General features: G+C 39.2%; 1 protein-coding gene across 1 annotated transcript in view; it reads right to left on the bottom strand.

Annotated features, from left to right (window-relative positions):
• The window catches only part of LOC126272124 (ras-related protein Rab-14), a 62,779-nt gene extending 44,532 nt beyond the window's left edge, over window positions 1–18,247 (bottom strand). The window contains exons 1-4 of the mRNA XM_049974724.1: window positions 17,637–18,247; window positions 17,256–17,369; window positions 8,459–8,585; window positions 8,261–8,378 (exon numbers count right to left, since the gene is read on the bottom strand). Of these exons, the coding sequence (XP_049830681.1) occupies window positions 8,261–8,378; window positions 8,459–8,585; window positions 17,256–17,361 (351 nt within the window). The 5' untranslated portion in view covers window positions 17,362–17,369; window positions 17,637–18,247. The remainder of the gene's footprint in view (window positions 1–8,260; window positions 8,379–8,458; window positions 8,586–17,255; window positions 17,370–17,636) is intronic.
• Window positions 18,248–27,408: the final 9,161 nt, after the last annotated feature.

The raw sequence follows: 27,408 nt of genomic DNA on the forward strand, positions 1-27,408 counted from the left end.
GTAGATTAGCAAATCATTTAGTCGAATCGATCCATTTCATTCTATTTTTCTCGGAGAGTAGCGCCTCCCACCACATGTCACTGCTCACTCGTTAGCGCCTCCCACCACATGTCACTGCTCACTCGTTCAGTTGTTAAACAAGTCTGAACCTGTCGTTTTAGTCTAAGAGAGCACAGAGGGCGGTCTGTCTTTACTACTTCGTTTCGTACAGCGCACGCAGGCCACAGAGCAATTATTCATTTGTTTTACAATTTGTTGTGTAAAAAAACCTTTTCATACAAACATACCTACATTAATAATGGGTCATAAAAAGCGAGAGGTGGACACTGAAAAGAGGAGATTTTTGACTGAATGGACTGAACAATATTGTTTTAAATTGCCTGCTAGGCTTCAAGCAGTTCCAGTTTGCTTAATATGTAATAAAACTGTCGCTATTATTAAAAGCGTCAATTTAAAGCGACACTATGCAACAACTCCTCATCAGTTCCACAAAAACTTCCCTCTTGGCAGTGAGGCTCATAAAGAAACACTACAGGTAATACAATTCTATTAGATAAGGTATAAATGTGATATGTATAACTGCTTTGTAAACTTATCACGATAAAATTTAAATTTCAGGAATATCTCACTTCTTATGAAAAAAAAGCACGAAATTGTTAGTTCACTGCATGAGTGAGCAAGAAAAATCGGCAGCAGTAGTGTTACATGTGTGCTGGACACTTAATAAACACCAAAAACCATTTTCAGATTCTGAAATAATGAAGAAATGTATGTTGGAAGTAGCCTCGGCACTTTTTGAAGAAAAAAAGGATGATGTCGCTGCAATTCAAAGTATTCCAATGACGGCAAGAAGTAAAACAAGAAGAACGGAAATTTTAGCTACTGATATTAAAAGCTCTCTGCTTGAACTTTTGGAAAAGGCACCATGCTATGCCATTGCACTTTATGAATCCTGTGACGCTGTTGATGATGAACAAATATATATTTTCGAGAGATTTTTCGATATTGAAAATAAGACATTCAGGGAAGAATTGCTTGTAATATTGTCTTTGAAAGGTAACACTCGAGAAGATTTAGTCAAAGCTATTGACGAATTTATTAATAATTTCAACATTCGTTATGATAAAATAGTGTCGCTTTCAACTGACGGTGCTCCAGGCAAAGAAAAATGTGTAGTAAAGAAAATCGGGGATCAGAATCCAGGTCTAATATCATATCAGAGTATAATTCATCAGACTGCCCTTTGTGGAAAACTCAGTGCTGAACTGAAAGAAGTAATGGACAGCTTGGTGCAGTTGATTAATTTTATGAGATCTCATTCTTCTCTTCAACACTGAAGAGTTCAAGAAGTTTCTTTCAGAATGTGAGGCAGCATATTCTGACTTATTGCAATACAACAATGTTCGTTGATTAAGTAAAGGTCAAGTTGTTTAATGTTTCTGGCTGATAAAGGAAGTAACTTCCTCCTTGCAAATCTTGGATAAGCAGGGAGCAAAGAAGCACTTAGAGTTCATAAGAAATGAGCTCCATATGCTAGCAGTGGCTTTTCTGAAGGATATTCTGAGATATTTAAATGCACTCAAAATAGAGTTCCAAGGGAATGGGAAATTAACATGTGATCTGAACTTTTCGTCGTAAGCTGGATATTATTGAAAAAGATATTGCATGGTACGAATTTATTCATTTCCCAACAATTCGAGTATAAAAAAGAGAACTAAGACATTGCAGTGTTTGTAAGATTTCTGTCCAATCCAAGGGACGAATTTGCTACAAGATTTCAAGACTTTGCAGAAATTAGAACAATTCCTAAAATTTCCTTATGAAGTTGATGCATTGACAGAATGGGCTGATGTGGCTGCTAAGTTGTTCAGCGTTTCAAAGTCTTCACTTCAAGTGGAGATAATTGACTTGCAAGAAGATATTTCTTTGCAAATGTGTAAAACTGTATCCACTGAAGAATTTTGGGGCAAACACGTTTCAGAAAAATATGAAAATTGTAAGAAAGTAGCTATCAATCTGGCCAATAAGTTTGGTTTGACATATATATGCGAATCGTCATTCTCAAAAATGAATTTTTCGAGGAACACACATTGGTCAAGGTTGACGGACACCCACCTCGAAGACATACTTCGCATTTGCTGTACCCCTCATACACTGAACTTTAAAAAACTGGCTCGAGACCGTTGACGTAATTTCTCACACTGAATATATTACAACATTAACTGAGAACTACTTGTTTTACTTGGTTTACCCATTTTTTGGAACCTAACTAGACTTGAAAACAAAATAAAAGACAGTACCTTTTAATTATTAGTTTTTTTGTGGACCTCTATAAATTTTACACCGAATTCAGACCCCACTGAAAACTACTTGCCAAACGCTTGTTTAGGGAGTTGATCAATCAGTGCAGCTAATACATTCAACGGTACTGCACCATCTGGAGAAAGACATACATTGCAGACAGTTATTTCCTGCATCATCCTTATTCTGACAAACTGCTTCAAATGGGGTTTGAAGGGGCACAGTTTCACTACAGACTGACTTTAGGGCATGAACACAAACTCCACCCAACACTATTATAGTTGCTATGGTTCCTACAACATTCCTTATACCCACGGAGGGCGGGGTCTGCATTGACAGGAACCAGGTTTCCTGGAGGGCAATGCAGAAAGCAGGCATAAAGCCTAACAGCTGCCGTAGCTCAGCCAGGCGGTGGAAAAAACCGCTGCAATTCCACTGAAGGATGACAACATCATGAGACTGAGAAGGCAGGGAACATTTAATGATGCAGTTTACGCCTCGTGGTCACCTGCTGTCACTGGCTTATTGCCTAAGCAGTCTATACCCACTGTGAGGGTCCGGCGAGATCTAGGTCCTCAGCGGACGCCAGAATCTCCACCTCATCTGCAGACAAAGAACTTGTTGGTAGTAGTGGTGTGGGTGTCACCCCAATTCCCTTGGTCTTAGGGGTCTTCTTTTTGGATTTCTCTCGCTGCTTCTTGGGTTTCCCTGACTGGGAGGCCTTCACTGATTCAGTCTCCAGGACTGAGGATGAGTGTGAAGCCCTACGACCAGCTTCTTTTGGGCTCTTCATCTACTGGCGGGTGTCATCTTTTCCATTAGCAGAAACTTGGGAAGGGAGTGACCCAAGGGAGTCACTCCCAGCAAGAAGAGCCAAAGAAGACTTACACTTCTCCAGTGCAGACGTGGGGACTGATATCCCCAATGGTTTTTTTTGGGGGGGGAGTGTTGCTCCCAAAGTAGGTGGTGCAGGAGCAACAGGGAGGGATGCGCCACCCGCCATCAAGGGGGCTGGTGTAGTCTTCCAGCATTGAGAGGTGACTGGGGTTGGCAGAGCTGATAGGGCTATAACTGTTGTAGCGGTAGCTTAAGATGTCATATGTACAGCATGTAGGAGCTCAAATTTCCTCTTAGCCTCAATGTAGGTCAGTCGGTCCAGGGTCTTTTACTCCACAATTTTCATTTTTTTTTCTGGAGAATCCTGCAGTAAGGCATGCAAAGCGAATGGTGGTCTCTGCAGTTCACACAGATGGGAGGTGGGGCACATGAAGTACTGGAATGTGATGCTGGAAGTTCAGCGGGAAGACGTAAGGTCGAACCTCCAGCGTTTAAAGCACCACATTGGGGAAGGGATATAGGGCTTTACATCACAGCAGTAGACCACCATCTTTACCTTCTTGGGTAATGAATCACCCTTGAAGGCCAAGATGAAGGCGCCAGTGGCAATCTGATTATCCCTTTGACCGCAGTGGACACGCCGGAAGAAATGTACACTTCGCCGCTCTAAATTGGCGCGCAGCTCATTGTCAGACTGCAAAAGAAGGTCCCTGTGAAATGTGATACCCTGGACCATATTTAAGCTCTTTGTGCCATGATGGTTACAGAAACATCCTCTGCTTGTCACAAGCGAGTAACACCCATGACTGGGCAGAGGATGCTGTTTTGATCAAGACTGACAGAGTTCTCATTTGGGACAAGCTTTCCACCTACCCAAACTTGTCCTCTAAATGCTCAACAAAAAACTGAGGCTTTACCGTCATGAAAAATTCCCCATCAGATCTCAAACATACAAGGTACCAGGGCGAATAAGAGCCACTGCCGTCCTTAGCCTGACACTCCTGCCATCGTGTGGCCAGGGAGAGGAATGGTTTGGGGTCATACTTCCATACATTGAATTGAGCCCATGAACGCTTAAGAGACTGCTGGTGTTTGACCACCAGCAAGAGATGTACTACGCTTCATCACGTGTCATCCGCCCTGATGCCAGCCAGTCCAAATAGGGACCCTCCCCACAGGCGCCACCCAGCTGCAATAGAGGCCACCTGGCAGGATGGCCACTGCCAGGAGTCCCGATGCCCCCAGACGATGGGCATCTACTCCTCGGCATATGTGGGGAGTTAACGGCGCTGGCATCAGCACAGCGATCTCTGTGTGGTCAGGGGGGCTACAACCAACAGGGTACAAGGTGGCCCACCACAATGGACTGGCTACTGTGCTGGATATCAGGTACAACTAAGCAAACAAGTCCATTATCATGGTCAGTGTAGAGAATGATACTGCACATTTGATGGAAAAAATACGCACCCAGGCGGGTGACCTAGCCCAAAAATTGGAGAATGAGCTGAAGTGCAGATCCACATCAACGAAGGATGTGGTAGGTCTCATCACATGGACACAATGCATCATGTAACGGGACCCTTCCCCAATTTGCTCACTCCTAGGAAAATTTTGAAAAATTGTGGTCAAACCCAACAGGGGACCATCATCTAAAGGCCAACACAAGTGAGACTCCTTTTAGTCACCTCTTACAACAGGCAGGAAGACCTCTGACCTAGTCTAACCTCCAGATCCACAGGGGTGATGAAAGGGTATGAATTTTTTCACACACATTTATCATCACATCAATTAAAATACAAATTGTTTTAACATAGTAATGTAGTGAAAAATTACAAGTTTCTTCAAGGGAATATAAGAATTCTGAAGGTATAATATTTTTGACAAATGTTAAATTTCAGAGTAAAACATTCAGTGCTTGCGTTTCTTAGCTAAAACTTGAAATTTCAACATTTAAACTTCCGACTTTTTCTTTAACCTTTTCAAGATACACTTATTTCTGAGCTCTTATTTCTTGAACTAGGCCTACTGTTCTTTTATGATTGGCCATTTCATAATCAGATTTCTTCTTTTTTAAGGCTTCTACTCTTTTTGATGAAGCATTCTTCATAAGTAGTATCACTGATTTTGTAATTTCTTCTTTTTTAAGGCTTCTACTCTTTTTGATGAAGCATTCTTCATAACTAGTATCACTGATTTTGTAATGAACAAATTCAGTTGTGTCTCACTATTACATAAATCACCTAATAATTTTACTGTATTGCAAACACTTCTTTTTGCAACTAACTTTTCGTTGAAAACTTCTGTGTTCACAGAAAAGCCTCTTTCATCTGTGTTCCCATGAAACACGCATAACAGCTTCTGCGTGAACCTGACAAAGTTGTGGTTCGCACTTTACAATAAATTCATCAGAAAGTCCTCCTTACTATTAAGATGTTTGGTTGGTTTTCAGAATATTAAAAAAAATTGAAGTCTTCTCTCTTCACACTGTCAGCTGTTGATAAAGTCACATTTTTTTGACACAAATTCTTTTATGGCAATTGTTACTCGTGAATTTCTCAGAAGGTGCACTGTATTACTACAGGTGATAAAAATGAGCCATCGCTGACTAATTTCAAAAGACTCTTCTCAGCACTTATTTGATACAAACTGAAAAATTTCTGTGCACTTATTTCTGAAAATAAGGATAAACTTTTCTGTGTAGTTCTCGGTAGCAGCAGTGGCACCAAATCCAATTATCTACATAATGACATTTTTTACAACTACATGCTTCGGTAACATCAATAGGACTGAGAAGCAATGCTATACATTGAACTGAAAAAAAATCTTTGTACAAAAAGGGAAAGAGGGAGTCAATTAGCCGTTACTTAAGTTTCATATGGTCTTTTCTGTACTTCGGCCAACATACAACTTGAAATGCGGAATAAGTTCAAGTGCTCTCTTCATGACTTCAATATTTCCAACCCATCTCGTACAACAAAATTTGAGAGAAAACTGAAAACCCAGTTGTATGTCAGAATGTTGCCCTTAATTAACGAAAATCCTTCATGAAGTACCAGATCATCCTAAGATCTTTGTGAACATTCCAACCACTTATGGGCAGTTTTCAAAGCTACATTGACTACGTGAAGTGAGCAATTGCCACAATAAAACATTTGTGGTTCATTACCTTCTTCACTGATTAGAAATGCTTACAAATTGTGCAACATCTTCAAGTTCACATTTGGCCCATCCATTGAAACTTTATATTTTTAGGCCCTTCTGGAAACAAGACTGTAAATTAGAAAATGTGGCAGAATTCAAAGACATATATGTTAAATATCTTTTAGATACATACTTATTTTGCTCATCCCAGAAACAATCCACAAAATCCACCTGTCCCTTTCGCACAACTGTGTTTAAACTCTCCACGAGTGATGCCGAGTTGCAGATAGGCACAACAAAAAGGCTACTAAATACATAAGCTTTTGGCCAGAAGACCTTCTGCCGAAATACACAACACACTCAAACATAAGATAACTGTCTCTGGCTGTTGGGGCAAGACAGCGAGCAACTGCGCATGGATGGGGTGGAAAGAACATAGGACAGCTAGGTTTAGTCGGGAGGTCAGAGGGCAGTGGGGTGGGGTGGAAGGGGAACTAATAAGACTGGTTTTGCTTGTGGAATACAAGGCTGTGGAAGCTGGACCACCCAGTTGCTGAGCATGCTGCCCAACACAACATTCTTCATTTTAGTGACTGCTTCACAGCCTATGCCATCTGGACTCCTCCTACCACCAACTGTTTTGAATCTCACAGGTGGGAACTCTCCCTGCAATATAGCCTATAGCTAGTAGCTCTCCTGGACTCAGCCTTTGTTAGTTATTTTCCTTCACCCACCTATCCCCTTCCTTGACCCTATTTCACAGCCTTCAATTCCCAAGAGCACTGACAGTCTTTTTACTTTTCTAAAAAGATGTAGAGAAAGAGCTGAACTGATAATCCTCCAGGAACACAAGATGGCAGCTCAGTCATGAGCAGAGGTACAATCTGTCTACATCACTGGAATATGTGATTATTGGATTTTGAAAATTAGGCAATATAAATTACATGCTAAATTCTCTTTTGTGTGGATAACAATACTATATTTTTACTATGATATTTTATAATGTGATTTATCCCTGTTTTAGTTCCATATTGTGATTTTTGTTGTCTGTACCCTCATACTTCACTGTTGTGATACATAATTTCCATATACAGGGGTCTGAAGGTATCACTTTTGGGTGATGAAACTGGTAGCATGTTTTGAATAAATGACGTTGGATTACAGCTTTTGGTTTCAATTATGATTATTGAAGTAATTTCCTAGTCTGACTGCTGATAATATCACACCAATAGTGTGAGATAACAGGTTTTTTTTTGCAAAGAATCTATTACTTGTTCTCAGATGACAGACAAATCTGAAGGGACACTAGGAGGTGTTTGGTTCACAAAACGGCAATCCACCCTTGTGATGGTCAGAACTGCTCAACTGGAACCTTTATGATTAGTAGTCTGCCTTAAACTTCCCATGAAATCCAATATCTAGCCACTGTCCTGTCTGAACACCCCACAAAACTGGAATGCCCAACTCCACCAACAGGCCAAATGAGACACCCACAATGACACCCCCTTCAAACTCTTGTGAGGTGCTGATAATGGTGTCTCAAGTACATGGCATCTCTGGGTCCTTCACAGTGAACATTCAATATGTTACACTGTTCATACTCCTTAAACACCCTATCACATCTAGTAATGACACTGAACATGAACAACACTAATACACACTGGTTGTCCTACCTGTCAGAATTTCAACTATCATTTACATGCTCACCGAGTATAATTTCAAACATATGTGCTCTAACATCTGACCATGCCTTCTGTGTGCTTCCCTTTTACCTTGTCAGGCAGTATATTTATGAGTCTTTGGAAAATAAACTCCTATACTACTAATAGATGAAAATTGTTATCACATAAGGTTGTGAAGGCAGTTGCAATACACAGCATTTGCAGGCATGCACTGAATAAGCTGAACATTAAATGAAGTTTTGATAGTTTAAGTGACTATAAGAAATGTAATAATATCTATTAAGAATATTTAAACCAACAGTGCTAGGATTCGTTAAGTTGCGAGTGTCCGTCAGCCAGCTGCTAAGATGGTTGTAAGTAGATCGCCGAGTTATGTCGTACACCATCAGAGCACCAGCTGCACCCCGGTAATACGACCTACAAACAAAATTTGTTTTTCAAAGCAGTAGTCCTTTTCAAATTACTCCAGGTTGACCAACTACCACTGCAAAAATTACCTTGTCACAGCTCTGAAGCGCTCCTGACCCGCAGTGTCCCAGATCTGCAATTTTATCTTCTGGCCTGAAACCTCTATAATTCGGGTTCCAAATTCTACACCTATAGTGTGAGGGCAGTCTGCCATAACTGTAACAATTCAGAAATAGCTGTGTTACTCATTTGTTGGTAACATCTAACATATTTATTACACTAAGTTAATGTTAAGGGACAATCAGATGAAAGCATAAATGAAAACCTCTCTTGCACATCATTATATTCTTTTTTGCATACTTCAAGCAACAATAGCCGTAGTTTGAGAGCAGAAAGGTAAGAGTACTTACTACCTAATAACAGAATCACTATTTTTTTCTTTAAATTGGGACCCTCAATGTAGTGCAAGTTTGCCTGCTACTTGTAGACATTTTCAAATACCTCAATATTTACATGAAGTTTCCAAAAGCTTGGATAATGATGGTAGAAATCAGAAACAGCTTTGAAATTCCTCTTGTAGTATTTGTTTTGTGACAAACATGTTTATAATAATGGACAATCCTCAATGGAATAAAAATGTCAGAAGGAATACAGGTGAACACTCACCATATAGCTGAGGTACTGAGAACAGATTTCTTCTAAGTACATCTCAAATGCTTTCATTCTCTTCTGTTCCAATTTTCCCACAGACCATGATTCACAACCATACAATGCTGTGCTTCAAATGTACATTCTCAGAAATTTCTTCTTCAAATTAAGGCCTACATCTCTTGATATCAAATTCTTTTTCCTTTATGGGTTATTTTGCTTCCAAGACAGCAGAACTTCTTAACTTCGTGACAACCAATTTTAATGTTAAGGTTCTCACTATTCACATTTCTGCTACTTCTGTCTTTTTCTGGTTTACTATCAATCCCAAGTCAGTACACAACTATTCTTTCCATTCAACAGATTCTGTATTTCTTCTTAACTTCCACCCAACACATCAGTGAATTTTATCACTGATATCTTTTCATCTTTTGTTTTCCTCATTGGGTCTTCGATTTAAGGTTGAACAGTGAGTGTGGAAGACTGTATCCCTTTTTTAATACAAGTAATTCGTTCTTCACCTTCCAGTTTCCTCTTGGTTCTTGTACACACTCTTCTTTCCCTATAGCTTACTCCTATCTTTTATCAGATTCTTGCATGTCTTACACCATTTTACATTGCCTAAGACTTTTTCCAATTCAATACAGCCTATGAAGGCATCTATTTTTCTTCAGTCTTGCTTCCATTATCAAGCACAATATCAAGACTGCTTCTGTGGTGCATTTACCTTTCCTTAAGTCGAACTGATTGTTCTCTAACAGTTACTCAATTTTCTTTTCCAGCCTTTTGTGTATTATTCTCGTCAGCAACTTTGAACTATGAGCTGTTAAGTTGGCTGTGTGATAGTTCTCTCACTTATCTGCTCTTGCTACCTTCCAAACTGAATGGATAATATTTTTCTGAAAGTCTGGTGGTGTGTTGCCAGTCTTGGATTCTACACACCAACTTGAATAGTCATTTCATTGCCATTTCCCACCAATCATTTTAAAAATTCAGATGGTACGTTATCTATTCCCCCTTATTTATTTGATTTCAAGTCTTCCAGAGCACTTTTAAATTCTGACGAATACTGGATCCTCTATGTCTTCCTTATCGACTTCAGTTTCTTCTTCTATCCAGTCATCAGACAAGTCCTCCCCTTCACAGCCTCCCTCAATGTACACTTTCCACATATCCATTGGCTTCTGAATTTAACAATGAGATTCTGATTGTGCAATTGATGTTACCATCCTTGCTTTTACCTTCACTGAAGGTGTTTTGACCTATTCTATATGATGAGTCAGTCTTTCCGACCATTTTTTCTTTCCGATTTAATCAGATTTTTCCTGCAGGTATTTGGCCTTTGCTGCCTTGCACTGCCTATGCATGTAATTCATAAGTAATTTATACTGCTGTTTTTCTGTCTTTCCCTCAATATTTAATACTTCCTCCTTTCTTCAATCAAGTATTTCTTCTGTTCCCCAAGGTTATTTTGTAGTTATATTCCTTGTACATACGTCTGTCCAACTGATCGCCCTTTTTAGACATGCCTACTCCTCTTCAACTGAACTGCCTACTGAAATCTCTTAGCACAGCATCAACAACCTTAGTGAACTCCGAACCTGTCATCATTCCGCAGTACTTCAGTATCCCACACTGAATCTTCCAAACGATTATCTTAAATTTCAGTCTACTCTTCATTGGAGGAATCTGTCTGACCACGACATAATCCAGCTGGAATCACAAGACTTCTCCCAAGTACACCACCTCCTTCTATGATTCTTAAATAGAAAATTCAATATTGCCATTTGAAATTTACTGCTGAACTGTTTATAGTCTTTCTACACTCATACCAGGTCTTAGCCCCATCATCAATTTTATTTGAAATCTGAAGTAAAACAACAGTTAAACCCTCTCCATTAAGCAATAAAGAAATTTATAACAAAGATTGACATTTAGAAACTGAAAACCAGATAAAACAAATGAACAAATAGCCTTCCTAGCAATAGTAGGGTGTCATGTCCATACCTTAACAAATACAATGAAGAGCGAAAGAAACTGGTACACCTGCCCAATACCGTAAAGGATCCTCGCGAGCACACACCAGTGCCACAACACAATGTGGCATGGACTTGACTAATGTCTGAAGTAGTACTGGAGGGCTGTCTACAAATCTGCAAGAGTACGGTACGGCAAGGAGGAGATCTCTTCTGAAAAGTACATTGCAAGGCATCCCAGACATGCTCAATAATGTTCATGCCTGGGAATATTGGTGGGCAGCTGAAGTGTTCAAACTCAGACGAGTGTTCCTGGAGCCCCACCCTCTGTAGCAATTCTGGATGTGTGGGGTGTCATTGTCCTGCAGGACTTGCCCAAGTCCATCGGAATGCACAATGGACATGAATGGATGCAAGTGATCAGACAGGATGCTTATGTACTTGTCACATGTCTCAATCGTATCTAGACTTATCAGGGGTCCCCCATCACTTCAACTACACACGCCCTACACCATTACAGAGCCTCCACCAGCTTAAACAGTCCCCTGCTGATATGCATTGTCTATTGATTCATGAGGTTGTCTCCATACCTGTATATGTCCATCCACTCTATACAATTTGAATGAGACTCTTCCCCCTGGAAACACATTTCCAGTCAACAGTTGAATGTTGGTGTTGATGGGCCCAGGCAAGGCATAAAGCTTTGTGTCGTGCAGTCATCAAGGGTAGACGACTGTGCCTTCAGCTCCAAAAGTTTAAATGGTCCACACACTGACACTTGTTGATGGTGCAGCATTGAAATCTGCAGTAATTTGCCGAGGAGTTGCACTTCTGTCACACTGAATGATTCTCTTCAGTCATCGTTGGTCCCATCCTTACATGATCTTTTACCAGCCGCAGCGATAATGGAGCTTTGATGTTTTACCGAATTCCTGATATTCACAGTACATTCATGAAATGGTCCTATGAGAAAATCCCAACTTCATCGCTACTTCGTAGCTGCCGTGTGCCAACGCTGGTGTGCTGACTAACAACACATTTTCATCTTGAAAACCTGCCATTGTAGCTGTAGTAACCGATCTAACAACTGCACCAGGCACTTGTCTTACACAGGCGTTGCTGACAGCAGTTCCATATTCTGCCTGTTTACACATCTCTGTATTTGAATATGCATGCTTATACCAGTTTATTTGGCATTTCTCAGTGAATATGCTTGGTTTTTCCCTTTACGTATTTTGTAGCCTTCCTAATACACTGAGACTTCTGACATTACATGTTCCAACTTTTAGAATGTTACGCCTTTGTTGGCCACTTTATCTTTTTCTCGTGGTCATCTTTCCTTGGCAGACCCTTCCGAAGATCCGAATGGAGGACTAGGCCAGAATCTTTTTCCAATGGACGGATCATGATGACCATAGATCAGTATTTGAAAAAAAATGATGGTTGTATGGCTTGGATAAGTCTAACTTTTGATGTCCCACAAGAATACGATCCGTATGGCTGAGGAGGGGGAATAAGGGTGTCATAAGGATGGACTCCTTCCATTACATGAATGCTTACCATTCAAATAGCACCTTTTATCTGTATTTGGAGCACAGGGAAAATTCCGTAAGACATTTTTGCATACATCAGACATACGAGACTGTACCTACTAATTCTACAAAAAGGTCATCATTGGAAGATTATGTACTTATGCATGTGGAAGACCACCTCTCAAAAAAGTATGCCAGAAAGTAAACATCTAAGAAATGGGTTGAAAGTTGAGAGATGTAGTCAACACAAACTTCCACATAAAACCTACCAATACGTGACATCAGATTTGATCCATTATATAATTGTACTGTATGATAAATACTTGTAAACCATGCCAGAATCTAACACTAACAATACTCTTTGGAACAGGGTTGTGATGTCATGCTGAGCTCCACCAGCCAGTGGTTGGGTTGGGGGAAGAGATCAAACAGCAAAGTCATTAGTCTCAGCAGATTAGGAAAGGATGGGGAAGGAAGTCTGACGTGCCCTGTCAAAGGAACCATCCCTGCATTTGCCTGAAACAATTTAGGGAAATCACGGAAAACGTAAATCAGGATGGCCAGACACAGGATTGAACTGCCATCCTCTTGAATGCGAGTCCGTTATGCTAACCCCTACGCCACATTGCTCTGGCTAGAGGTCTAGGTTACACTTATAAAAATTTTGTATGTTGAGTTGGCAAAGTGAACAAATGTAACATCAGAAAAATAATTTTTATGCTACATATTTTCAGCATATTGAAGCTTGATATAGGGCTTGTATACCGCCTTTTGATGTCGGCTTGAAAAAAGCAGTATCAGTAGGTACAATGTTTGTTGTTGTTGTTGTTGTTGTCTTTAGTCCTGAGACTGGTTTGATGCAGCTCTCCATGCTGCTCTATCCTGTGCAAGCCTCTTCATCTCCCAGTACCCACTGCAACCTACATCCTTCTGAATCTGTGTAGTGTAGTTATCTCTCTGTCTCTCTCTACGATTTTTACCCTCCACGCTGCCCTCCAATACTAAATTGGTGATGCCTTGATGCCTCAGAACATGTCCTACCAACCGATCCCTTCTTCTGGTCAAGTTGTGCCACAAACTTCTCTTCTTCCCAATCCTATTCAATACTTCCTCATTAGTTATGTGATCTACCCATCTAATCTTCAGCATTCTTCTGTAGCACATTTCGAAAGCTTCTATTCTCTTCTTGTCCAAACTATTTATCATCCATGTTTCACTTCCATACATGGCTACACGCCATACAAATACTTTCAGAAATGTCTTCCTGACACTTAAATCTATACTCAATGTTAACAAATTTCTCTTCTTCAGAAACGCTTTCCTTGCCATATTTATATTTCACAATACTCAGGGAGCTTAAACAGAAATTATTAGAAGGGACGGACTCCTAGTTTAACATATTTACATAACTTGTGTTTAGAACATGTGAGATGACACTGCAACATGGTTTTTAGATTGGGACTTCACTGTGAGGCCAAGTGCTGCACAGAAGAATTACAAGGGAAATTACTTATTGGGCAGATTGGCACAAACTGTAAGAGGCCTGTATTCATTACCTGATGACAACAGGCAAAAGTAAGATAATATAATTTAAATGCACATTGCACAATCCCAAGACAGTTTCAGAAGTACCTCACCGCAGGCAAAATTGCAGTTTCAAAAAACTTAAATAGTTTTTTATAGCAACTGAAGCATAAAATAAACACACTGAAATTATACATATACTGACACACACACACACACACACACACACACATACACACACACACACACACACACACACACACACACACACACACAGTCTACTCCACAATATTTGATTGTGGCTAATAATGATTGTTCAATGAATGCAATAAAAAGATGGCAAAATTTATACAGCTGAAGTTCAGAAAGAAATGATCAGTTTGGCTTAAAAAATAATTTACACTAATGCTTTAATGCCAAGAGCCACAAATTCGCGTCACACCAAAGCTATGCTAATACTTCGGAGGTTATCTGCTTTTGAGTGCCAGTGCTGGTAGCTGTTAATTCTGCACGAATCTACTTATGCTTCCGACAATCTCCTGAGTGTTTCAGGTACCTCCAAGATGTCATGTTTTTAAAATTATATTTCATCTAGAAATTTATGTCGGTATTAATGGGCAGCAAATTTTTTTTTTTTTGCCCTCCTACTACTTGCGTCAGTGGTGAACATCTTTATATCTGTTTCAACCATATCCTATTACTATAAAGATAGATTGACATCAACTGATACAAACAAAATCAGCTAGACTTCATCAAATAATTAACAATATAGTATGAACTAGGCCGGAGTGACTGCATTCATGTAAATGGCACTACTGTACATAAACAATGGCACCCATTCACATGATGACTTAGCACTGTGGCACAGTTTGAACCATACTTTTGGTTGAGCTCAATAATACGTAGCCAATTATACTGCATCTCTCGAAGATGCCACTCTAGCTTTATTATATTAGGACATGTTTTAAACATATCTGTTACACTGTCTTACTGGGCGAAAACTACAGTGAGGATAAATATGTTTTCATCACAGACTGGAATAAAAAATTCTACACGTCCTAGATAACTTTTTTCCTTATGATTGTCACATCATCTGAGATACAAACTTGATGATACTCTGCTTAGTGACAGTATTACTGATTCTGTATCAATTTTTGTTGAACTCATGGTGGAATAACAACCATATTTCGGTTTGTATGCACAAGCCTTCCTTAGATAATTGCCTCAAAAATGTAACCTATGAACAGGCAGCATTCTACCATGTGTAGGAAAGTATGTTGGAAGCTTAAAAAATAAAAATAACATTTGCAGGGGCATAAGAAAAACAGGCCATGCCAGCCCTAACATACTGTGATAATCTATTGTCCCTTATCTTTAATCCACACAATACAAATTTGTGTGCTAACATTTTAGAGAGCTTTTCCCTATATTCCAGCAATCTATGGGTATGTTCTATTCTGTTCCATATAGCAAATTACAAAGGGTAAATTGCCTTACATAATTCACTACATTGAAAATTATAGTTTATGAATTAATGTAGTTGACTTTATCAACAACCAAGTGAGATTTCCATACCCTGTATGGTTTTTTTTTTTTTAAAAAATACATGAATTAAACAGTAACATTTAAGACGCAATTGTGATGAACTTGTGCCTTTATGGCAACCAGTTCAAATATTTTTCATCGCAATACATACAATATTTAAAGAGTAATGGGCATATTCACAGATCATTTTTGTTCTAACATCTAAAAGCTACCTTATGGAAATACAATAAGCCTATAACAAAAGGAAAGAAGTTACCAAATGTGACATGATAATTTAACTCCCCTTGAATCAATTAAGTTTTGCACACATTTGTCACCTCTGTTCTGGCATTATTTTAACATTTTAACAAACTAACACACAATCAAATGTAACAGTTGGTACCTGCAATGGTTTTGCTTGTATGTTAAAGTTATGATGTTTGTTTATACTGAGTGGTTGTTTAAAGTCATGCTGCATGTTAAATCTATACAAGTCTGCTAGAGATATTTTAGTGTATTGGACAGTCATTACACTTTACATGTTGTTAATAGCTATCAAGGTGACATGTGTAGCATAAGAGATCTAGGTTTGGCTGCACTTGGTGAAGCTAATGGCTGTGTGTGATACTGTTCTCACACATGTTTTCCACAATTATGCCTTTGATCCCCTGTTTTCACTGTTGTCTGATACTTTCATATTTTAGTAGGTTTCAAGTTAACAACAAGATCATCCTCAGCCCAAAAGACATGAATCCTGATACTTTGTCAGCTCTTGTTTTGATAATGTTTTTGAGTTGTTAGTGATGTCTTACAGGGATTGTTTCTTGAGGATACGACCTCTCTCATGGTGGTAATGGTAATTTTCATGTTCCCAACTATAGGTACCTAAGGCAGTGCTTGGCAGTTCATTACTTCTGTGGTGTGTATTCAGTTCTGCTACAAGTGTTTAGCAGCTTAAGACACTTTCGGATTTCTGAATGTTAGATCTGACCTTAACAATCAAAGCTGTACAAAAACACATCTAAGACAATTGCATCATACATATTTATGTAATTATAACTAGTGTAATATTCGATTTAAGTTCATAACCTGATTAAAGTCAATATCAGAATTGCTGAAGATGAACATAATGTCATCTACATAGGCATTACTGTATGGCTAGATGATGTGGTTGTGGCATTTAAAATTTTGTCCAATTATCTGTAATAATTAAGGAAAATTAAATGGAAGACCTAAATGACTACTAGACTGCAGCCCACTCCTCTCAAGTACACCAGCAAAACAGTCTCAACTACTGTACAACCTTGTACAAATATGGTAATGTTATGTCCTATGTAATATTTGTTTATTTTGTTCAGTATATGTACAGCACCACTGCACTACATTTCAGCAGCAACACTCGTGTGTAATGAAAATTAAAATGTTTCTTCACACACATAGGAATCATTTTACGAAAAGAAATCCCTCAACTGCATATGTTTATAGAAATCTAACTACTACTAAAACAATTTTACAACTAGACCTACAATAATAAAAGCGTAATCTTTCCCACGAAATATTACGGCATACATAACGTCAAGGCAAATTATCGTACTGATTGCATGTTCTGGCAATAGACTGACAATATATTTAATAATATAATATAATTACTTAACAATATTGGAAAAGTAGTTAATACTTACATTTCTTCTCGGTGAACTGGTGCAGGAGGCATGACTTGCCCACTCCCATGTCACCAATTATTATATATTTAAAAATGTAGGAATAGTTGTACGGACCTGCTGACATTCTGACTACTGAAAAATGAGAACACGCAAAGAAATATTACGTTAATCCTAACTCACATATCGCCACTTCCGCGCAACTTACTAAAACTCTAAAACAGCAGTTAAAGACAGTTGTCACTGCAGAAAACAAAACAAACTTTCAACTATGATAGTCACATAAATCTCTGATAACTTCCGAATGTCAGGTAACATTACACATACAATTAAACTATTTGTAGGTAATATGACGTACGTAACTAAAGTTTCCCATGAACAATATGATTATCAGATAGTTACCTTTTTTTTCAATATGACGCTTTTCGTTAGTAAGGCCTGTTTCGTTGCTTAGATACTACACTTAACACTAACGTAAAAGTCTTTGTTCCAGTAAGTTTCTTTCCAGTCCTTGACAGTGGAAATGATTAGACCTACCAAAATATGGCCGAGGTTGTCATGCAACTTCAAGACGAATCGTATAAAGACCGTTCCACTCAAAACACAAAGTACTGGTTTCACACGTATCAAAAAGTTCAAAAATTCTTTGCAAATATCGAGAAGGAAAAGAAATACACACTAATGTAAATTTTATTCCTTGTAATTCATTACGATTCACTAGCATTAACACCTACTGCCATCAGAGATGTTACTGGTGAACAAGCAAAGATGATAACGGGTTGTGCAGCGGTAATTTACCGGTTGATTCATGAGTTCTAGTGACGCAAAATACTTAGTTTAAACTGGAATTTTAGTATGTTGTAGATGGTTATATAGAGTTCACATCAACACGCCCAATACTCTAAATTTCAGTGTATCCTAGAATTCATTGAAATGTTATGGGGTTTAGTAGAGGAATGATTCCTCGAACAAAGACTCTAGTTTATCCCCTTTCACGGACAGCAGTGTCAAAACGTGCTCTTTTCGCTTCAAATGGTATCGTCGAAATTATTAAGATAATAATCGATCATAAATCATTTTACAAAAAAAATAGTTTTGACTTTTACAAACCATATACTATAAAATAATTCATTAGTAGGAATATGTCAAAACAGTGGTATCCACTTACGACTTTTTGAAGTAAAATTTAGGAACAAAAAATGTTCTTGTCGTTAACACAACACCTAATGTTGTTATTTCATTCAGATCTAAGATGAGAGGCAAAAACAGTATGTTCGTTGTGTACACAGTGTGACCATTAAGGTTTGTACTCACAAAGTGTTTACTTATAATTCTACAAATAAGAATACCTCTTGCGCTGTGTAATGTCTAACTTTACTGCAGATTAATAGCCACAACATCCTATCAGCAGGAATAAACGAAACAAGTATTTGCTTTTTTTCCAACTAGTTCACAACAAGGTATGTTTACTACAACGATACATTGTTATGGTAAAAATAACAAGTAGAGCATGTCTACATAAAGCCGAAGAGAATAGCGATAAATGCAAACTATAGTCTGACGATAACCGTTTCTTCTATTGGTTCAGGTGACAGATAGGTTTATCGAAAAAATACCTAATGTGAATAAATCAAATGTTGTAGCACACACCACAGGAAACAATTCATTGGAAATTTCTCACTGTTAACTCTTCAGAATAGAGTGATCATACATAAAATATAGAATGCACGATTTTTCAAGGTTATTGCTAGACTAAAGTTGGGAGGAAGTGTAAGTAGAATAAGCTGGTTCCAAAGTTGGATATGGTCAACTGCTCATTTCAAGTAGGAATATTTTCTTATCAACCTAAATTAATTAAAGTATAGAAAAGGGAATAGATGATGCTTCTGATAATAGCAAACAAGTATCCTTAGCATGAGTCTTCTCCAAAACATTAGAAACGTTCATGCTCAACAGACTAACTGCTTACCTGGAAAAGCATAATATACTAAATCCAGCACAGCACGAACACCAAAAAGACAAATCAACAGAAACAGCAATTGAATAATTAACATAATTTATTATGTAGGCCTTGGACAACCTGCTGATAATGTCTGTGGTTTTTCTTGACTTATCCAAGGAGTTGACACAATTAATCATACAGTCCTGGTAAATGAACTACATAATACTGGTATTTGCAGACGAGCAGCAGACTGTACAACCAGTAACAGGAGGCAATATTTAACCATTAACAACTTACATAGATCAGAAGTTAGAAGCATTATGTATGGTGTACCTTAAGGATGTGTTATGGGACCTATCCTCTTCAGTTTATTTGTAAATAAGGTACAAATATATGAAAATGAAAATAAGATACTGTATGCAGATGACATGACTGTGCTAAGTTTTTCCAACAATTTTGAAGCACTAGAGAAAAACACTGTCATAATTCAATAACCACAGTGGCTCCTGGTCAATGAGTTAATTTTTAATCTAAAATACACTATGTACTTGGTCTTCAACATTAAACAGATGGAAGAACTTATAGATGTTTTTCTATATGAAAAAGAACTGAAAGAAGTAATTTCTGTTAAGTTTTTGGGAACAATAGACAGTGAGCTAAATTGGAAGCAGCAGATAAATACTGTACCAACAGGCTAAGCTCAGTCATATTTGTAATGAAACAACTGGCTTAGTATTCACATCAAGACCTCTTGTGCACTGTCTATCACGTACTTTTTGAAGTATACATGCTATACAGAATCACTCTATGGGAGAACTCAACTACCACAGGAATAAAACAGTATTAGTACTATAGAAGAAAGCCATTTCAATTACACTGGATAAGAAGTAAAAAGAATTTTGTAGAATCTGTTTTGAAGATCTTAATACTTTGATGTTTCCTTCACTGTATACAGGGTGGAGAAATATTGTGTCAAGAAATTTTAACCCTAGATAGCGGATGCCAGTAGGAACCAAAATTACTAACGTTATGTAGGTCAACAATACATCATTTTTCAAGCACGAAAACTTGGCACCACGAGCTTGGATTGGCTGTGAGATTGCCCTGCTGCTGTTTGCTGGTTGATGGGCAGTGCTATGGTTGTCAGTTTACACATACAAATGTCCCTCGTCCTGTCACTGCCCCAACATGATACGCACATGTGTCAAATAGGTCTTGCTGTTTGTCTCTACCTCACATCAGAGGTACTCACATGTAAGCTTCGCTTAGGGGCACACACAGGTCACCTGCGATGTAGTTATACAGTAAGCATGGCGGCACAGTATTCGTTTGAAGAACAATGAGATATGGTTTTTGTTTATGGATTAGCCGATGGTAATGCGCGTGAAGCTCGATGCTTGTATCAGGAATGGTACTCAGCAAGGCGCCACCCACATCCACAAACGTTTATAGCAATTTACTGGCGACCTGACGAAACTGGCTCGTTAGCGGGATATCATGGTGATGCTGGAAGACCTCGAACATGATGGAGTGCTGCATTTAAAGAGAGTGTTCTCGAGCGCTTTGAGGAAGCACCTATGACAAGTACTCAAGTGGTTGGACATGACATGGAGATCACTCATCTGTTAAGTCTGGGAGGTTTTGAAGGATGACAACCAGCATCCATTTAGTTTCCACCCTGTCTAAGACCTAAATCCTGTGGAGGACTATGAACACAGGTTACGGTTTTTCTGGTGGTTTATGCAAGTGTTGCACGAGATCTGACCTCCCTGCCATTGTTTTGCTTACCAACAAGTGCACCTACCCTCAGGACGACCTTTACAACACTCGAAACGTTCATTACTGTGCATGGGGAAATCCTCACATTGCATACGTCCACGGACACCAGGAACGATTTTCGCTCAAGATTTGGGCAGGCATTGTGGGTGACAATCTGTTTGGGCTGGTACATCTACCTCCTCAACTTACCAGGGGAAATTACCTTCACTTTTTGCAAGAAGGTCTATCTGGAATGCTGGAAGATGTCCCTGTGGCCATATGACTATGTATGTGGTTGGAGCATGATAGGGTGCCCGCACATAAAAGTCATGTTGTGCGTGGATATTTAAATGAACTCTTTGATGACCAGGTAATTGGCAGAGGTGCTCATAGGACATGGCCCCTGTGATCACGAGACCTCATGCCACTGGACTTTTTCCTGTGGGGTTCTTCAAGGTTCTAGTTCACCCACCCAGATGCGAACCACCTAGAAACAAAGAGGAATTAATGGATCACACTCAACATGCCACAAATCACATCACGGCAATGCCAGGAATCTTTGAAAGTGTTTGGTAAAACATCATTCGGCGTTACCAAGCTTGTGTCGAGTCAGAGGTTCGCCAGTTCAAGCCCAATCATTACGTAAACAATGTCCTAGCTACAAAGAAGGCCCTTTCCAGGGCTGACACTATTTGTAAAAGACTTCCAGTATGCAAACTAACAGCTGTTGATGGGTACCTCTTACCATGAAACTACAATGGATGTGCCGGGACCCCTGCGGATTCGCCCCCAGGCCCTCAAAGTGGAAGGCTGGCGTGCTACCATCAAGCATGTGGGGCACTTTGGATACATCGCGATCTCCAGCAGGCAAAGCATATACAGTCATGCGTTTTCCAGACCATCTGGCAACAGAGCAATTCCATGACTACCTGAGCACATGGCGCCAAGTTTCCATAGTTTAAAAATTGTGGGTTGTCGACCTAGACAACGTTAGTAATTTTGGTTCCTAGTAGCATCAGCTATCTAGGGTTAAGATGTTGTGATACAATTTGTCTCCACCCTGTATATAAAACAACATTGCGACTGCATTAAGAGGTGCCACACAACTGGAAAGCAGTGAGACTGTTTATCCTCAAAACACAGTACATTTCACACAGACTTTAAATTTATGAATAAGGACCTAAATGCACGAATTAATAAAACCATTGCCAAGGGATTTATGAGCCCTCAAAACTGAGTAGATGTTCCCTGCATCTCTAAAAATGTTTTTAATAGAAGGAGAATTATACAGTGCGGCTGAATACATGATCAGATACTGAGAAAAAGTTCATACTGTGAATTATAAATGCTACAATAGGAAGAGAAACTAGAGTTACTAATTAGTGTATGGAACTAAACTAGAATTAAAATTATTCATGTACAATATAAGTTCCACAAAAAATGTATTTTTAACTCTAGTGTAAATTATTGAGCAATATATACATACTATATAAGCTATTGTATGTTTTTATTGTGTATCCTATTGTATGTATATTGTCTGGATGTAACTGAAATGACATTTCTATATTACAAGTACATACCTGTATGATATGAAATTTGTGGGACCAATAAAAATCACAAACACACCACTAAAAATAAATGTTGCCCTGAGATTTCCAAAAGTTCCCATATAGTAGAAATGTTTAATACAAGTATGTGAATAACAGCAGGTGTTTGAAAGTCCTCACACACCTTTAAATGCAGAAGTTCTCAAAATAGAACCATGGTGATCCAGAATTCATAGACTGTTATCAACTTTGCAAAAAGACCTACATGAGGATAGTATTTTTTAAAAAAAAGTCTTCAAGTGACAAAATTCTATTTAATGTTTAACATAAAAGTGAAGCAATGTGGGTGATTGTAAAATAGGGAACAGAGAAGAACAAATAGAAACATAACAACATGCACCTTGATATGAACTGAATAATAAATGATCTACAGAAAATAACAAATTTTCTGAATGAATGCTTTCCAGTACTGAAGAAAATTTGCAACAGAAATTGTCATAAACAGATGTAGCTTCTGTAAAAGGAATTTCACATATGCCACAAATAATATCGTTATCTCCCACAGAGCTTGAAGTAACGAAAAGTGTATAAATACAAGAAACTGGAAGTCAGTATGCACAGATTAAGTGCAATTCTATGTACTGAAAGTATTTTAACTAATGTATTATCCCTTCAACTCAGGTAGCTTTTCAGGGTGTCTAAAAGAAGATAAAATTGTATCTACACTAAAGACTGGTATTCCAGAAGATATGGAAAATTACAGATCTGTCTCTCTACAGTTAACATTATCAAAAAATAAAGAATCACTAATGAATTACGTGAGTGAATATAACATATTTAGTGATGTATAGTTTGTTTACCAAAATAGATGAATTACTGGGTAACAGGCATATTTTGAAATGCATCTGCAGTCTCTGACATTGTTGACCACACAATTCTATTAAAGGTGCTATGATTATTAGGATTAAGAGGAGAAGCAAATAAATGATTGTTACCATATTTGGAAATTATGGAGTGTGTAGACAGTAAAAGTATCGAATGAAATGAAAATTGTAATAAAACACTTATCAGATCCAAAATACATTAACATAGGAGTACTCAATGTAGTGTAACAAGACCATTGCTGATTTTTCTATACAGCTTTCACTTTCCATTCAGTGCTAAGCACAAGGAAAAACTCTGTTTGTGGATGAGAGTTGTTGTGGGTTGATACTTGTAATTATAGATTATCCTTGAATTAATGTTTTATATTCCATGATGTACATTCCTAGAGAGAAATAAATTAATGTTGTGTTGCAATCCCGGTGTTGTGTGTCCGTAATATTTTGGTCCCGAAACCCGGGAAGAAATTACGATTTCCTGCGTGATTTCAACAATTAACGGCTTGCTTCACGATGTCGGACCGCATCACAAGCTAAGTCCATTCCAATATAGTATGACCGCATGAACTGGTTGCTTCAAAACAATTTTTGCGGCTTTGTATTGCAAGCCTGAAACTTGCACTCAGAGTAGCTAGTTTTGTTAAAAGGTTTTCGTTCACTTACCTTTGTTCATACGCCGCTTGTTAAACGTTTAAGCTATTCACAAGCGCACTCGTAGACAATCTTACAACAGCCGTCTTTAGTAAGACATAATGCTAGACGAATCAGAGATACAGTTAGAAAACTTCAAAAGAAAGCGAACTAGGGAGAGGACTACAGCTACGCGGTTTTGTGCGGCTGTTGATGCTCTTACCATAGAAAGCCCGTTTGATGATTTTGAACATAACAGGGAACGTCTTCAAGAAACTCTAGAGAAGCTCGTTTCATTAGATGACGCTATTCATAATTTTCTCTCTGACGATGAATACAATGCAGACGTGCTGAGCTGTGAGGAATATATAGACAAAGTCAAACGCGCTATACAGAAGGCTACAAAAGCAATTGATTACATGCTTTCAGCCACAACGTCGCAGATGAATATCACGTCACCACCAGTGCTCACGCAACCAACTGTATTCCACTCTGTCAAGCTACCAGCAATTAAGCTTGAGTCATTTTGTGGAGATGTCGAAATGTGGTCCCGCTTCTGGGAACAATTTGAATCGACCATTAATAAAGACCCACCCTTTCTACAGTAAACAAACATGTTTTCCTACGAGGGTATCTGTCAGGCGAACTGAAGTTGCTAGTAGACGGAATACCTATAACAGCTAACACGTATGAAGAAACAAAGAAAATTTTATTGAATAGATACGGAGATAGCAATTGCATTATACAGGCGCACCTCGATTATTTTGATGTGGTAAAACCTGTACAGTCAGCGACACCTGAAACGCTGAACAGTACATTCCTGGAATGTAACCGTCGTATTCAAACACTGCGTGACTTAGGAGATGACGTCGTGGCATTCGGTAAAATGCTCACTCCGAAAATTCTGCGTGCATTTCCCGCTGAAATGTGCCAGAAATGGGTCATTCATGCTAGAAGAACCGAAGTAGCGGAAGGAGATGTACTGAAACTACTTAACTTTTTGGAAGAAGAAGTTCGTGGTGCTCTCACTGCACAAAAGATTCATACAGAATATCAGTCATCTCCTAGCTGCACGCCCACTGCAACAGCGCTTCACATAAATTCAAAGCAAGCGAAAAATCCGCGTAAGCCTAAACGAGAAGTACCGGTACAACCATATTGCGTATTTTGCGAAGCTCGCTCTCATTAGGCCCAAGACTGCAACATAGTAACTGACAGCCAACAACGTATCGATAAACTAAAGCAAGATAATCGCTGTTTTATATGTCTAAACCGAGGTCATAATGCTAGAAACTGCATTAATAAGGGCACGGTCTCGTGTTCTAAGTGCAAGAAAAGTCATCACAAAGCTATCTGTACTGACATTGCTGCCTCTTCTTCATCTTCTCAGTAAATTAGCTCTACATCTGTAGGGAAAATCGACGTAAGTTCAGCAGGTTTTACTTATCTTCAGACAGCTCGAGTTTGGGTCAGTGGATCCGCAGGATTAAGCAAACTTACTCGCTGCGTTCTGGATAGCGGTAGTCAGTCATTTCCAAGTTCCTGATTGATGAGCTACGTTTAAGAACTATAGAACATCGTGATCTATCTGTCAACGCCTTTGAAATGCCATCCGCAACTTCAACGCATCGTAGAATTCACACTACAGGGTACATGGCCTAATTCCAAGAGCTCTATGACTGCGTTTGAAAGCACATACTCCTTTTCCGCGCACCCAACTGCGCCTTCCGATTTAAGAAAACTTGTACGCACACGGCGACTTCAGTTTGCGGACCTAAGGGATGGTACAGAAGATCTTCCCATCGAGATTCTTATCGGAGCAGATTATTATTGAAAAATCGTTAAAGATTCCCCTCCGATTCGACTAACGTCACCAGTTGTTCTGGTACCTTCCATTCTAGGTTGGATTCTTAGTGGAAGCAAATCAAGCACCACGGCTAACCTTGTGACGGCAAACTACATCAGTTTAGAGACAGCGACAACAACAGACGCTATTTTACGACGTTTCTGGAATTTAGAAACAATGGGAATCACAGAAGATGAAACAACAGCTCTGAATCAGAAGGAATTGTCGTTATTGCAAGATTTCTCAAAATCCTACTGCATCGAAGGCAAAAGAGGAGTGGTGTCTTTTTCCAGAAAACCCAACTTTATGTTATCTAATAAATCTTCAGCAAGCAGAGAAGAGATTTGTTTCACTGGAGAAAAAATTTTTGAAGGACAAGAAACTGAAACAAATTTACGAGGCGCAAGTGATAGAACACATCAAGAGGAAACATATGGAAGTCACCCCTTCTGGACAGGAAACATCGCATACAGGAAAGCCACTCACACTGATTTATATTTTCACACCTCCAGCTGCCATCATCTTTCACAGAGTGCGGTTGTGCTACGTATACTGGGCTGCAAGTCTGTGCAATATCGAACGAAGAAAGCCTACTAAGGGAGCTGAATCATCTTAAGGATGTATTCGAGAAGAACAGATAGAATGGGAGACAGATCCGACGTGCTTTCAAGCTGGAGTTTCAAATGGTTCAAGTGGCTCTGAGCACTATAGGACTTAACATCTGAGGTCATCAGTCCCCTAGAGCTTAGAGCTACTTAAACCTAACTAGCCTAAGGACATCACACACATCCATGCCCGAGGCAGGATTCGAACCTGCAACCGTAGCAGTCGCGCGGTTCCGGACTGAAGCGGCTGGAGGTACAGCCCTTGCAAATAAAATACAACGATGAATGATAAGACTGTAGCATATCTGCCGTACGCCTGAAAAAGTCGGTCGAATCTTGGCTAGAAGCAACATAAAATGCGTTTTCCGTACAGTCCGAAACCGCGTGCACTGTTAGTTATGGTGAAATATGACTTGGAGCCCCATAAACCGGGCGTCTACCGCATTCCGTGCAAATGCGATAAGGTATACATCGGGCAGGCTGCGCGAACAGTTGAAGAAAGACGCCAGGAGAACAGGAGACACACCGAACTCAAGCAAGCAATAAAACCTGCGATTGCTGAAATGTGAGCAAACAAAGTGCTAAGTCATCGTTGTAGAATTGTGCTCTAAGGGAGGCTGTTGAAATACAAGTGGCTGACGCCCTGATCAATAGTAACAATTGCTTTACTCTGAGTAAAGCGTGGGACCCAGTTCTCTGTCATCAGAAGTCCAACGTCGGACGAGAGAGACTTCCGCGTTCGACTGTGGCGACAGAGCACTGAGGGGAACCAGGGTTTGCCCCCACCATTCGGCGATCACTTCTCACCCCGCCCTCCGCCAACAATCACGCTTCCGAAGGGGTGAGGGAACGATATGAGTATGAAGAAAAATCGAGTTTCGCAAATGACATCAGCAGACTGGACACTCTAGGCCCACAACAACACAAACTGGAAATGGAATATTTTTTTAATGCACTCCCTTCAA

Source organism: Schistocerca gregaria, chromosome 5, assembly GCF_023897955.1.
Source record: "Schistocerca gregaria isolate iqSchGreg1 chromosome 5, iqSchGreg1.2, whole genome shotgun sequence".
NCBI classification, from domain to species: Eukaryota; Metazoa; Arthropoda; class Insecta; order Orthoptera; family Acrididae; genus Schistocerca; species Schistocerca gregaria.